Source organism: Oncorhynchus masou, chromosome 16 (genome assembly GCF_036934945.1).
Source record: "Oncorhynchus masou masou isolate Uvic2021 chromosome 16, UVic_Omas_1.1, whole genome shotgun sequence".
Lineage (NCBI taxonomy): Eukaryota > Metazoa > Chordata > Actinopteri > Salmoniformes > Salmonidae > Oncorhynchus > Oncorhynchus masou.
The window spans coordinates 24,512,994-24,527,993 of NC_088227.1; the positions used below are offsets into that span (position 1 = coordinate 24,512,994).

Consider the following 15,000-nt stretch of genomic DNA (forward strand, 5'->3'; position numbering starts at 1 on the left):
CTACACCCCTCCCTCCCTCCTCCACCTCCTTCCCTCTTCCACCTCCCTCCCTCCTCCTCCATCCCTCCTCCCATCTGCATCTAGTTACATTAGTTAGTGACACACTTACCGACTTGTGTGTAATCAATCAGTCAGTGTGTTTCATTACGGCAGGCAGGCAGGCAGGCAGGCAGGCAGGCAGGCAGGCAGGCAGGGGAAAGCACTGTGTCAGATGTCCTCTCTGGGTGATAAGGTGGTTATCTCAAGGATGTTTCCCTCTGCTGCAGCTGGGGTGAAAGAAAGCTAGCCGTCACTTTTGTCCGTCAAAATTATATACATTGTGTGTTTTGGCTGGGGTGACTGGAATAAGATTGATATGTTTACTCAATGTAATATGTGACAGTGTGATATAAATGGTTTTGTGGGATGTTGGGCTACAAATCTGTGTAATTCTATAGGGACGATAAATTGCAGTGTACAGAGGCTTGCGAAAGTATTCACCCCTTTGGCATTTTTCCTATTTTGTATTTTTACAACCTGGAATTAAAATAGATTTTTTGGGGGTTTGTATCATTTGATTTACACAACATGCCTACCACTTTGATGATGACAAATATTTGTTATTGTGAAACAAACAAGAAATAAGATTTTTTTTTTACTGAAAACTTGAGCGTGCACAACTATTCACCTCCCCAAAATCAATACTTTGTAGAGACACCTTTTTGCAGCAATTACAGCTGCAAGTCTCTTGGGATCTTGACACATCTAGCCACTGGGATTTTTCAAGGCAAAACTGCTCCAGCTCCTTCAAGTTGGATGGGTTCCGCTAGTGTACAGCAATCTTTTTTTAAATGATTATTATTTTTTAAATAAATTTGACCCCCTTTTCTCCCCAATCTTGTGGTATCCAGTTGTTAGTAGTTACTATCTTGTCTCATCGCTACAACTCCCGGACGGGCTCGGGAGAGTTGAAGGTCAAAAGCCACGCGTCCTCCGAAACACAACCCAAGCCGCACTGCTTCTTAACACAGTGCCCTAGACCACTGCCCCACCCGGGAGGCCTGTGCATAGCAATCTTTAAGTCATACTTTGACTAGGCCATTCCAAGACATTTCAATGTTTCCCCTTAAACCACTCGAGTGTTGCTTTAGCAGTATGCTTAGGGTCATTGTCCTGCTGGAAGGTGAACCTCTGTCACAGTCTCAAATCTCTGGAAGACCGAACCAGGTTTCCCTCAAGAATTTCCATGTATTTAGTGCCATCCATCATTCCTTCAGTTGACCAATTTTGACCAGTTTCCCAGTCCCTGCCAATGTTGCTGCCACCACCATGCTTCACTGTGGGGATGGTGTTCTCGCGGTGATGAGAGGTGTTGGGTTTGAGCCAGACATAGCGTTTTCCTTGATGGCCAAAAAGCTCAATTCTAGTCTCATCTGACCAGAGTACCTTCTTCCATATGTTTGGGGAGTCTCCTACATGCCTTTTGGTGAACACCAAACATGTTTGATAATTTTTTTCTTTAAGCAATGGCTTTTGTTCTGGCCACTCTTCCATAAAGCCCAGCTCTGTGGAGTGTACGGCTTAAAGTGGTCCTATGGACAGATACTCCAATCTCCACTGTGGAGCTTTGCAGCTCCTTCAGGGTTATCTTTAGTCTCTTTGTTGCCTCTCTGATTAATGCCCTCCTTGCCTGGCCCGTGAGTTTTGCTGGGTGGCCCTCTCTTGGCAGGTTTGTTGTGGTTCCATATTCTTTCCATTTTTTAATCATGGATTTAATGGTGCTCCGTGGGATGTTCAAAGTTCCGGATAATATTTTATAATCCAACCCTGATCTGTACTTCTTCACAACTTTGTCCCTGATCTGTTTGGGGAGCTCCTTGGTCTTCATGGTGCCGCTTGCTTGGCAGTGAGTCTGGGACCTTTCAGAACAGGTGTATATATACTGAGATCATGTGACAGATCATGTGACACTTAGATTGCACGCAGGTGGACTTTATTTAACTATTTATGTGACTTCTGAATGTAATTGGTTAAACCAGATCTTATTTAGGGTCTTCATAGCAAAGGGGTGAATACATATGCACGCACAACTTTTCTGTTCTCCTTTTACTTCACATTTGTTTGACTATTTTGTGTATGTCCATTACATGAAATCCAAGTAAACATCAATATAAATTACAGGTTGTAATGCAACAAAATAGGAAAAACGCCAAGGGGGATGAATGCTTTTGCAAGGCACTGTGTGTATGGTGAATATCGAATGGAATATGATGTCCCATTAATGTGTTGATATATGAGACAGTGTGAAAGTGATACACCGTTTTCTGCAGATTATTGTGGTCTGAGTCTGTCTGATTCTATAATGATGGTTGAAATATAGTTTAATCCAATGAATATTCTAGTAACATGACGTTCAAACAGCATTCCCCACTTTTGACCAGAAAGCTGTTCTTCTTGTTCTCCTTCTTCTTCCTCTTCTTCTTATTCTTCATTCTCATTCTTCTTCTTCTTCTTCTTCTTCATTCTCCTTCTTCTTGTTCTCCTTCTTGTTCTTCTTCTTCTTCTCATTCTCCTTCTTCTCCTTCTTCTCCTTCTCATTCTCCTTCTTCTTCTTCTTCTTCTTCTTCTCATTGTCCTTCTTCTCCTTCTTCTTCAAATCAAATCAAATCAAATGTATTTATATAGCTCTTCGTACATCAGCTGATATCTCAAAGTGCTGTACAGAAACTCAGCCTAAAACCCCAAACAGAAAGAAATGCAGGTGTAGAAGCACGGTGGCTAGGAAAAACTCCCTAAAAAGGCCAAAACCTAGGAAGAAACCGAGAGAGGAACCAGGCTATGAGGGGTGGCTTGTCCTCTTCTGGCTGTGCCGGGTGGAGATTATAACAGAACATGGCCAAGATGTTCAAATGTTCATAAATGACCAGCATGGTCAAATAATAATAATCACAGTAGTTGTCGAGGGTGCAGCAAGTCAGCACCTCAGGAGTAAATGTCAGTTGGCTTTTCATAGCCGATCATTAAGAGTATCTCTACCATTCCTGCTGTCTCTAGAGAGTTGAAAACAGCATGTCTGGGACAGGTAGCACGTCCGGTGAACAGGTCAGGATTCCATAGCCGCAGGCAGAACAGTTGAAACTGGAGCAGCAGCACGGCCAGGTGGACTGGGGACAGCAAGTAGTCCTCATGCCAGGTAGTCCTGAGGCATGGTCCTAGGGCTCAGGTCCTCCAAGAGAGAGAAAGAAAGAGAGAAAGAGAGAATTAGAGAGAGCATACTTAAATTCACACAGGAAACAGGATAAAACAGGAGAAGTACTCCAGATATAACAAACTGACCCTAGCCCCCCGACACATAAACTACTACAGCATAAATACCGGAGGGGTCAGGAGACACTGTGGCCCCATCCGATGATACCTCCGGGCAGGGCCAAACAGGAAGGATATAACCCCACCCACTTTGCCAAAGCACAGCCCCCACACCACTAGAGGGATATCTTCAACCACCAACTTACCATCCTGAGACAAGGTTGAGTATAGCCCACAAAGATCTCCACCACGGCACAACCCAAGGGGGGTGCCAACCCAGACAGGAAGATCACATCAGTGACTCAACCCACTCAATGACACACCCCTCCTAGGGACGGCATTAAAGAGCACCAGTAAGCCAGTGACTCAGCCCCTGTAATAGGGTTAGAGGCAGAGAATCCCAGTGGAAAGAGGGAAACCGGCCAGGCAGAGACAGCAAGGGCGGTTCGTTGCTCCAGAGCCTTTCCGTTCACCTTCTCACTCCTGGGCCAGACTACACTCAATCATTATGACCCACTGAAGAGATGAGTCTTCAGTAAAGACTTAAAGGTTGAGACCGAGTCCGCGTCTCTCACATGGGTAGGCAGACCATTCCATAAAAATGGAGCTCTATAGGAGAAAGCCCTGCCTCCAGCTGTTCCTTCTTCTTCTCCTCATCTTCTTCTTCTCCTTCTTCTTTTTTTCTTTTTCTTTTTCTCATCTTTTTCTTCTTCTTCTCATCTTCTTCTTCTCCTTCTTCTTTTTTTCTTTTTCTTTTTCTTCTTATTTTCTCCCCCTCTCTCTTTCACTCTCCCTCTATCTCTGTTAGTCTATCTTTCTCTCAGAGTGAGGAACCCTACAGCGATTTATGCTTTGTCCTAATTTAAGTGGATTGGATTTTTAAGGGACATTGTCAGTAGTATTGATTGTGCCTTGATTGCTAATAGATTTTTATCGCTGGGACCATAACAAACTGTGCCCTTCACTCCCAAGTCAATACGCACAACACACATGACTTTATGTGCTTTTATGATAGGTGATCAACATACCGAACAGGCAGAGATATAGTGGGGGGCTTGTTGTGAAATGCAAGAATTAGACCTTCTGTCACTCATGACCCATTTGTATCATAAAAGGGCATCCTTTTAAAAAGGCACACAGTTATCAATCAGCTTGAAGAGGGGATACAAGTAGGTTGGTTAAAATGCCATCTGAATGTCAGATCTATTCTCATGGAGCAAAGTACAGTAGAGCCGAGGCAGCTAACCACTTAGAGACATTAGGCATAGCAATGCCCTGAATATGGAAGCTGTTAATCAGAGTCACCATCCATCAGTAAGGCCCAACTCAAGCACCGTTCATAACAGTGGTACAGTACAGTTAGAAGAAAGGATGTCCATTCTGTTTGTCTACAAAGCATGTGACCATGATGTTTCTGATTTGCAGATGAGCAAGAGGCAGTGCAGAAGAGGACGTTCACTAAATGGATCAATTCCCACTTGGCAAAGGTAAGAATCTGTCTCACTGACTCTTTGTCTGTCTGTCTGGCAGGCCTTTCTGTTCATTGTTGTGCTCACACTAAAAGAACTGTAAAGATTTAGACCCCCCCCCCCCCATCTGACCAAAACAGGCAGAAATTTCAGGTGGTCTTTTCAAACAGCACTTCAACTAAAAGGGGTATTATCATAATTTTCACAGTATTATTCCAACCTCATAGTGTGGAAATATATATAACACACAGGAAAACACATTTTCACTGCACTGTGCCTTTAAAAGTATTAGGTTAACCAGTCATGAGACTTGGTTGTGCCACCCCCTAGATCACATGCATGCACAGCACACACTCAGACACACTACTGTTCCTTCTCACCTGACCTTACACCAGATAGCCTGTGGATAGCTTTCAGTCTTATATCATACAAAAGTAATTATAGCTTTTTGCTTTCGACAAAAGCAATTTTTGCTTTTCCCCCTCCAGTACAGTGTACTAAATTAGGATCTGTATCATTTGATATTTATGACGTTTTCCATCTCTGCAGGCTATACTGTAGACAAGGTTTGGACTCAGAGATCGGGGCTAAAACAGAACCCTACTCCTCCTTTGCAACTAATTTGGATTGTTCTGCATAAGAGCTCAAATCCTTCATTTGCCTTACTATTAGGCTGAGCCTACCATTTAAGCAACAGTGTTTCTGTAACCTAAACAATTACAGTTGGCGCAGCCGCATGCTTTGGTCCGTCATGTGCATGTAATTATAGTATTATAACGTATTAGGCTTCTCAATTTAACCCATTACTGCTTGAAGAGCATGTCGGGGAGAGAGTGGACAAGGCGACTGCGGCACAGCGCCACGCAATTAAACGCTATTTCAATCCGAGCCGCCACCGCTCTCAAGGTTTCCAATTTGATTACGACAGTGGCCGCATTCATCTGCGGCGAAGCAGAGCAGAAAATTCATTTGAGGAGGCAGTCTGCAGGGAATAAACCTTGACATGATATTAAATATCAGATATCAGGACCTTTGCAGCTGAAAATGACTCACCACCAAAATATTTAAATGTCCTAGATGTGTTATAGCGTTTAAAGTAAAGACCTAATCATTTATTTATCGCACTTTATCCCCAGACAGCAAATAGATTAAAGACGTCCTCGAGCTATTTTTAATATCCAAAGTATAAATACAGAACACATACAAAAATAAGTACACACACTGAAGGATTAAAAAAAAATGTTTGTGTTTTGAGGAGAATTGTGTTTAAAAAACAACAACTGAAAACTTCAAGGGGGTAGGGCATTCGAGGAGTTGGTCTGACAGAGATTATTCATATTGTCCCCCCCCCCACTTGCTTCAGGAACAATAGACGAGCAATAGAGAACGGAAGAAAAAAGAGAAAAGACCCCCCCCTCCCCCTCCCACCCAACCACCCACCTGTGCAATGTCACGAGGATACCTGGACCACCTAGTGGAATGTGCCTTTTGTTATGTAAATCAGGTGAATGAGCTGAATAGGAGACTGGAGTGGGACTTTAATGTCATGTAGGGTTGTGCTTTATGCCCTTCTTCTGGGCTACATGCATGTCATATTAACAGCCTAATTTGATCCTAATCACCAACCTGAAACTATGGCCGAGAGATGGCCGCCTCGCAGAGATGGCCGCCTCGCTTCGCGTTCCTAGGAAACTATGCAGTTTTTTGTTTTTTTACGTGTTATTTCTTACATTAGTACCCCAGGTCATCTTAGGTTTCATTACATACAGTCGAGAAGAACTACTGTATATAAGATCAGCGTCAACTCACCATCAGTACGACCAAGAATATGTTTTTCGTGACGCGGATCCTGTGTCCTGCCTTACAAACAGGACAACGGAATGGATCGTTGGATCCATGGATGGCTAACGAGGCATGGTGCGATGAAAGAAACATACAGGAACTCAAATCCTTCTGTTCACCTGATTTAGAATTCCTCACAATCAAATGTAGACCGCATTATCTACCAAGAGAATTCTCTTTGATTATAATCACAGCCGTATATATCCCCCCCAAGCAGACACATCAATGGCTCTGAACGAACTTTATTTAACTCTTTGCAAACTGGAAACCATTTATCCGGAGGCTGCATTCATTGTTGCTGGGGATTTTAACAAGGCTAATCTGAAAACAAGACTCCCTAAATTTTATCAGCATATCGATTGCGCAACCAGAGGCGGAAAAACCTTGGATCACTGTTACTCTAACTTCCGCGACGCATATAAGGCCCTGCCCCGCCCCCCTTTCGGAAAAGCTGACCACGACTCCATTTTGCTGATACCTGCCTACAGACAAAAACAAAAAAAAGAAGCTCCCACGCTGAGGTCTGTCCAACGCTGGTCCGACCAAGCTGACTCCACACTCCAAGACTGCTTCCATCACGTGGACTGGGACATGTTTCGTATTGCGTCAGGCAACAACATTGACGAATACGCTGATTCGGTGTGCGAGTTCATTAGAACGTGCATTGAAGATGTCGTTCCCATAGCAACGATTAAAACATTCCCTAACCAGAAACCGTGGATTGATGGCAGCATTCGTGTGAAACTAAAAGCGCGAACCACTGCTTTCAATCAGGGCAAGGTGTCTGGTAACATGACTGAATACAAACAGTGCAGCTATTCCCTCCGTAAGGCTATCAAACAAGCTAAGCGTCAGTACAGAGACAAAGTAGAATCTCAATTCAACGGCTCAGACACAAGAGGCATGTGGCAGGGTCTACAGTCAATCACGGACTACAGGAAGAAATCCAGCCCAGTCACGGACCAGGATGTCTTGCTCCCAGGCAGTCTAAATAACTATTTTGCCCGCTTTGAGGACAATACAGTGCCACTGACACGGCCTGCAACGGAAACATGCGGTCTCTCCTTCACTGCAGCCGAGGTGAGTAAAACATTTAAACGTGTTAACCCTCGCAAGGCTGCAGGCCCAGACGGCATCCCCAGCCGCGCCCTCAGAGCATGCGCAGACCAGCTGGCTGGTGTGTTTACGGACATATTCAATCAATCCCTATACCAGTCTGCTGTTCCCACATGCTTCAAGAGGGCCACCATCGTTCCTGTTCCCAAGAAAGCTAAGGTAACTGAGCTAAACGACTACCGCCCGTAGCACTCACTTCCGTCATCATGAAGTGCTTTGAGAGACTAGTCAAGGACCATATCACCTCCACCCTACCTGACACCCTAGACCCACTCCAATTTGCTTACCGCCCAAATAGGTCCACAGACGATGCAATCTCAACCACACTGCACACTGCCCTAACCCATCTGGACAAGAGGAATACCTATGTGAGAATGCTGTTCATCTACTACAGCTCGGCATTCAACACCATAGTACCCTCCAAGCTCGTCATCAAGCTCGAGACCCTGGGTCTCGACCCCGCCCTGTGCAACTGGGTACTGGACTTCCTGACGGGCCGCCCCCAGGTGGTGAGGGTAGGTAACAACATCTCCTCCCCGCTGATCCTCAACACTGGGGCCCCACAAGGGTGCGTTCTGAGCCCTCTCCTGTACTCCCTGTTCACCCACGACTGCGTGGCCACGCACGCCTCCAACTCAATCATCAAGTTTGCGGACGACACAACAGTGGTAGGCTTGATTACCAACAACGACGAGACGGCCTACAGGGAGGAGGTGAGGGCCCTCTGAGTGTGGTGTCAGGAAAATAACCTCACACTCAACGTCAACAAAACAATGCAGATGATTGTGGACTTCAGGAAACAGCATAGGGAACACCCCCCTATCCACATCGATGGAACAGTAGTGGAGAGAGTAGCAAGTTTTAAGTTCCTCGGCATACACATCACAGACAAACTGAATTGGTCCACTCACACAGACAGCATCGTGAAGAAGGCGCAGCAGCGCCTCTTCAACCTCAGGAGGCTGAAGAAATTCGGCTTGTCACCAAAAGCACTCACAAACTTCTACAGATGCACAATCGAGAGCATCCTGGCGGGCTGTATCACCGCCTGGTACGGCAACTGCTCCGCCCTCAACCGTAAGGCTCTCCAGAGGGTAGTGAGGTCTGCACAACGCATCACCGGGGGCAAACTACCTGCCCTCCAGGACACCTACACCACCCGATGTTACAGGAAGGCCATAAAGATCATCAAGGACATCAACCACCCGAGCCTTTGCCTGTTCACCCCGCTATCATCCAGAAGGCGAGGTCAGTACAGGTGCATCAAAGCTGGGACCGAGAGACTGAAAAACAGCTTCTATCTCAAGGCCATCAGACTGTTAAACAGCCACCACTAACATTGAGTGGCTGCTGCCAACACACTGACACTGACTCATCTCCAGCCACTTTAATAATGGTAATTGATGGGAAATGATGTAAATATATCACTAGCCACTTTAAACAATGCTACCTTATATAATGTTACTTACCCTACATTATTCATCTCATATGCATACGTATATACTGTACTCTATATCATCGACTGCATCCTTATGTAATACATGTATCACTAGCCACTTTAACTATGCCACTTTGTTTACATACTCATCTCATATGTATATACTGTACTCGATACCATCTACTGTATCTTGCCTATGCTGCTCTGTACCATCACTCATTCATATATCCTTATGTACATATTCTTTATCACCTTACACTGTGTATAAGACAGTAGTTTAGGAATTGTTAGTTAGATTACTTGTTGGTTATTACTGCATTGTCGGAACTAGAAGCACAAGCATTTCGCTACACTCGCATTAACATCTGCTAACCATGTGTATGTGACAAATAACATTTGATTTGATTTGATTTGATTTTGATGTGGATGATATCTCATCAAACGGTGTTGATCTCTCATCAAAGCACCGGGGAAGATAGGGAATCAGGCAGGACTACCTGACATAGTTTGCTCTTTACGATTAAACTCCACATGTTTGATTTAGGCTACCTCCTCTCTTCTGGAATGATTATATCGCTGCTCTGTGCTCTGTCTAAATAGCTTTTCAATTCTTAAAGGTAATTGCTTAGCTTTTTTTCTGACTCGTCTCCTGTTGATTAAACCCCCCCCCGCCTTCCACCATCCCTTCTTCGTGCCTATTTAACATCTTCCTCCTTGAGCATGACGTTACCGTAGCGACCGATGGCAGCATGTAGGCCTATTTGTCTTAGTGGATTGCTTTGTGTCAGGTTGGTAAACGGGTTGGTAAACAGAAATGGCGCAAAGACCGTGTTGAACATAGGGCGTGTCTCTATGAGGTTGTCTTGTTGAGGGACATAATTAGGCCTGTGGTGGCGTGCTGTTGGCTGAAACCGAGCTGACTGAACTCTACTCCGTGGTGAAGGAAGTTTCTGATCAACTCCACCAACGGAGTGGAGCAGCGACCAGGCTTTCTGGAATTCATCTCTGACTACATCAATTTGGCCAAGGTCAATACTTTCAAAAAATTACAATTATGAAACGCCCACCTTGTATCTATGTTTGTCCTTTGTAGTTGCGTGCCTTTCTTTGTTTGCTAAAATCCATACTTTTTCAATAAACGTCAATCAAATACAACCACCGACTCTTCCCTTGTTGAAATTTAACTGGCACATTTTCACTGAGTTGCCATCTTAGAGCAACAGCAATGAGCAAACAGTCAGTGGTTCAATTTGATGAATGTTTATTGTAAAAGTATGGCCTCCTGAGTGGCGCAGTGGTCTAAGGCTCTGCATCGCTGGCAGGGATGTTCTTGTCCCATTGCGCACTAGCGACTCCTGTGGCAGGCCGGGTGCAGTGCACGCTGACTTGGTCGCCAGGTGTATGGTGTTTCCTCCGACACATTGGTATGACTGGCTTCTAGGTTAAGTAGCCATTGTGTCAGGAAACAGTGCGGCTTGGCTTGGTTGTGTTTCGGAGGACGCATGCCTCTCCCGAGTCCGTACGGGAGTTGTAGGGATGAGACAAGGCTGTAACTACTAATTGGGGAGAAAAAAAAAGTTTCATTTTTGGGGGGAAAAAAAGTATTTCAGCAAACAAAGGATTGCAACTACAGAGGACAAACATAGGTACAAAGTAAACATTTCCTAATTACATTTTTAAAATGTATTGACCTCAATGTAGTCGGAGCTGAATTCCACAAAGCCCGTCCCTGCTCCACTCCGTTGGTGAAGTTCATCAAAATGTATGTAGTTCTGTCCCTGAGCTGTTCTTGTCTATTGATATTCTGTATTATGTTTCATATTTTGTGTGGACCCCAGGAAGAGTAGCAGCTGCTTTTGCAGCTTATGGGGATCCTAATAAAGTACCAAAATACCAAATCAGAAACTTCCTTCACCATAGAAGTTTAGTCAGCTAGCTAAAACCAAGCCTATGGGTTCCTCTATATATGTTTGCCTTTGAATTCCCTGCAATAAAACAAACAAGTTGAAATAATTGATTTTTTTAAACCCCGTGTAGAAAAATGTTGTGAGGCCCTAGCTAGGCTGGGCTCCCTTTTTAACTAGTCCCTTGGAAAGAGAGAGAGAGGCAAGCTAGCTGAACTAGTGGGTTAAGCACAGCTCTCCAGGGGCAGAGGCTCATTACCATAGTTATCTCAGGCCTTTAATTCTCAGCCTAAAGGTATGTGATTAATCGTTATAACGTAGGTAGGTGAGATAACGCTGGTATGAGGGATACACCCTCTCCTTCCCCCCTGCTTCCTTCCCCCTCCTGGGCCTACCCCTCCACAGGTAACAAAAGATGATTTCATATGAGCTCTGACAAAGGGGCAAAGATAGAAGAGCGCAGTTATAGAAAATATGAATGGTTTCCTATTACACAGGGTAATATACCGTCTGGTAATTTACCGTCTTGTCTATACTGCAACTTTGTTGAACCAGCACCTACATAGCATAGTATGTATGACAGTATGATTTATTTTCAGTGCACATCCACATATGCAAAACCATCCCAAAGCAAGATCAGCCAGCATGGGTGAGCCAGGGAGAATGTATTTATATGCCTCTGCATGTTGCACAGAAGAATATGATTAAAGCACTCAGACTGAAGAGCTTTTAAGTTGTACTCAGCTACTCAGCAGAGAGAGTGAGAGAGAGAGAGAGAGAAGACCCTCATTTTCCATTTTGACAAATCCTCTGTGAGAAGGTTAGGGCTTAATTATGGGCTGGCCAGTGTGAGCGGCACGGCAGGCTCATCATCTCTCCGCAAACAGCTGGGCTAGGCTAAACTAGCTGCATTAATCAGCAGCCAAGTGTTCCCAGAGATTACTGCAAAGCCCCACTGACCATTGTAAACACTTTTTTCACCCTGTCTCCTACTCTTTCTTTCTTCTCTCAGACATTATGGCACACAACTCGTCCCAACCCCCTTCCTCATCCCACAACTTATATTTTCAATGTTACTTCTCTACTCCTGTATGTCTCTATCATCTTGTCTGTTTACTTCACTACTCCTGTATGTCTCTATCATCTTGTCTGTTTACTTCTCTACTCCTGTATGTCTCTATCATCTTGTCTGTTTACTTCTCTACTCCTGTATGTCTCTATCATCTTGTCTGTTTACTTCTCTACTCCTGTATGTCTCTATCATCTTGTCTGTTTACTTCTCTACTCCTGTATGTCTCTATCATCTTGTCTGTTTACTTGTATGTTTTCTCTACTCCTGTATGTCTCTATCATCTTGTCTGTTTACTTCTCTACTCATGTATGTCTCTATCATCTTGTCTGTTTACTTCTCTACTCCTGTATGTCTCTATCATCTTGTCTGTTTACTTCTCTACTCCTGTATGTCTCTATCATCTTGTCTGTTTACTTCTCTACTCCTGTATGTCTCTATCATCTTGTCTGTTTACTTCTCTACTCCTGTATGTCTCTATCATCCTGTCTGTTTACTTCTCTACTCCTGTATGTCTCTATCATCTTGTCTGTTTACTTTTCTACTCCTGTATGTCTCTATCATCCTGTCTGTTTACTTCTCTACTCCTGTATGTCTCTATCATCTTGTCTGTTTACTTCTCTACTCCTGTATGTCTCTATCATCTTGTCTGTTTACTTCTCTACTCATGTATGTCTCTATCATCTTGTCTGTTTACTTCTCTACTCATGTATGTCTCTATCATCTTGTCTGTTTACTTCTCTACTCCTGTATGTCTCTATCATCTTGTCTGTTTACTTCACTACTCATGTATGTCTCTATCATCTTGTCTGTTTACTTCTCTACTCCTGTATGTCTCTATCATCTTGTCTGTTTACTTCACTACTCCTGTATGTCTCTATCATACTCCTTGTCTGTTTATCTTGTCTGTTTACTTCACTACTCCTGAATGTCTCTATCATCTTGTCTGTTTACTTCTCTACTCCTGTATGTCTCTATCATCTTGTCTGTTTACTTCTCTACTCCTGTATTTTTTATTTTTATTTTACCTTTATTTAACTAGGCAAGTCAGTCAAGAACAAATTCTTATTTTCAATGACGGCCTAGGAACAGTGGGTTAACTGCCTGTTCAGGGGCAGAACGACAGATTTGTACCTTGTCAGCTCGGGGGTTTGAACTTGCAACCTTCCGGTTACTAGTCCAACACTCTAACCACAAGGCTACCCTGCCACCCCAGTGTGTCTCGATCATCTTGTCTGTTTACTTCTCTACTCCTGTATGTCTCTATCATCTTGTTTGTTTACTTCTCTACTCCTGTATGTCTCTATCATCCTGTCTGTTTACTTCTCTACTCCTGTATGTCTCTATCATCCTGTCTGTTTACTTCTCTACTCCTGTATGTCTCTATCATCTTGTCTGTATCTCGTCGTTATTCTTTCCTGGATCTTCTTCCATTCAGTCTCTCTTCCTTCTTCCATTCTCTTTTCCCTTTCTCTCTCTCTCTCTCTCTCTCTCTCTCTCTCTCTCTCTCTCTTTCTCTCTCTCTCTCTCTCTCTCTCTCTCTGTCTCTCTCTCTCTCTCTCTCTCTCTCAATTCAATTGACTTTATTGACATGGCAAGTTCATTATTACTTACATTGTCAAAGTATACATATTGAAAAAAAAAATGTATATAAATAAATGGTGGGACCAACAGCAAAAATAATAGTAGTAGTGGACATGGGATTACCATTAACAACAACTATAAAAACAATATTAATGAGAACAATAATCCATTAAAGCAATGGTAGTAGACCAGTGTCAACCTGACTGAGAAGACTCGTGACGTGGTATGAAAGACAAAACAAAACAAGATGGGAAATATTATCGACATTACTTTGCACTTTTCACTGGCTGTCTCTCAGGTTATGGCAGGAGGACACATATTTGCACATTTTGGCTTTTCATCCAATAAATATTTGATTTTTTCTTCATCTTTTATAGTTTTGAATTCTTTGTATTGAATTATAATTTTGGGAAAGAAATATTCTCTTAGATCTGAGTATTTGTCACAGTGTAATAGGAAATGCAGCTCTGTCTCTACCTCTCCCCTGGAGCAGAGTGAGCACAGCCTGTCCTCTCTGGGCAGCCAGGTTTGTCTGTGACGACCGGTCTCTATAGCCCGACTGTGCTCACTGAGTCTGTACCTAGTCAATGTTTTCCTCAGTTTTCTATCAGTCTCAGTGGTCAGATAGTCTGCCACCATGTACTGTCTGTTTAGAGTCAAATAGCATTGAAGTTTACTTTGATTCTTTGTGGTCTTTGTGTTCTTTGTGGTCTTTCCAATAGGTGATATATTTTTATTCTTGTTTTGTGATGATTTGGTTGTGCCAGATCTTCTGAGTGCTGTCCGGAGGCTCTATGGGGTCTCTCTCTCTCTCTCTCTCTCTCTCTCTCTCTGCCTCTCTCTCTTTCTCTCTCTCTCTGCCTCTCTCTCTCTACCTCTCTCTCTCTTTCTCGCTCGCTCTCTCTCTCTCTCTTTCTCTCTCTGCCTCTCTCTCTCTCTCTCTCTCTCCACCCCCCCCCCCTCTAAGCATGCACATAAGGTCATAGACAAGCACACTTACAGAGGCTGGGATGTTTCCAATCAATTAAAGCCCAGACACTCACATGTAATTAGTTCCTAAAGCCCTTGATTTATTTATCTGACTCCTGTGACTGAGCTAAGTAAATGGATATTACTTCCTTATTTTGTAATTAGTCGAATTTTCCTCATTAACTCTTGGATTATAACGAGCTAATAGGAGAATTTAACTTCAATTAGCCTGTGGCATAATTTGTCCATCTGTAGAGGCTTCGGTAAAGGGTTTTTCTGTCACTCATTGAAAGTGACACAAATGCATTCTGAACATTAAAATAT

At 43.5% G+C, this 15,000-nt stretch overlaps 1 protein-coding gene across 1 annotated transcript in view; it reads left to right on the top strand.

Annotated features, from left to right (window-relative positions):
* LOC135557295 (nesprin-1-like) overlaps positions 1-15,000 on the top strand; it is an 86,309-nt gene that overhangs the window by 27,643 nt on the left and 43,666 nt on the right. Inside the window, exon 2 of the mRNA XM_064990479.1 lies at positions 4,711-4,772. Within this exon, the coding sequence (XP_064846551.1) occupies positions 4,711-4,772 (62 nt within the window). The remainder of the gene's footprint in view (positions 1-4,710; positions 4,773-15,000) is intronic.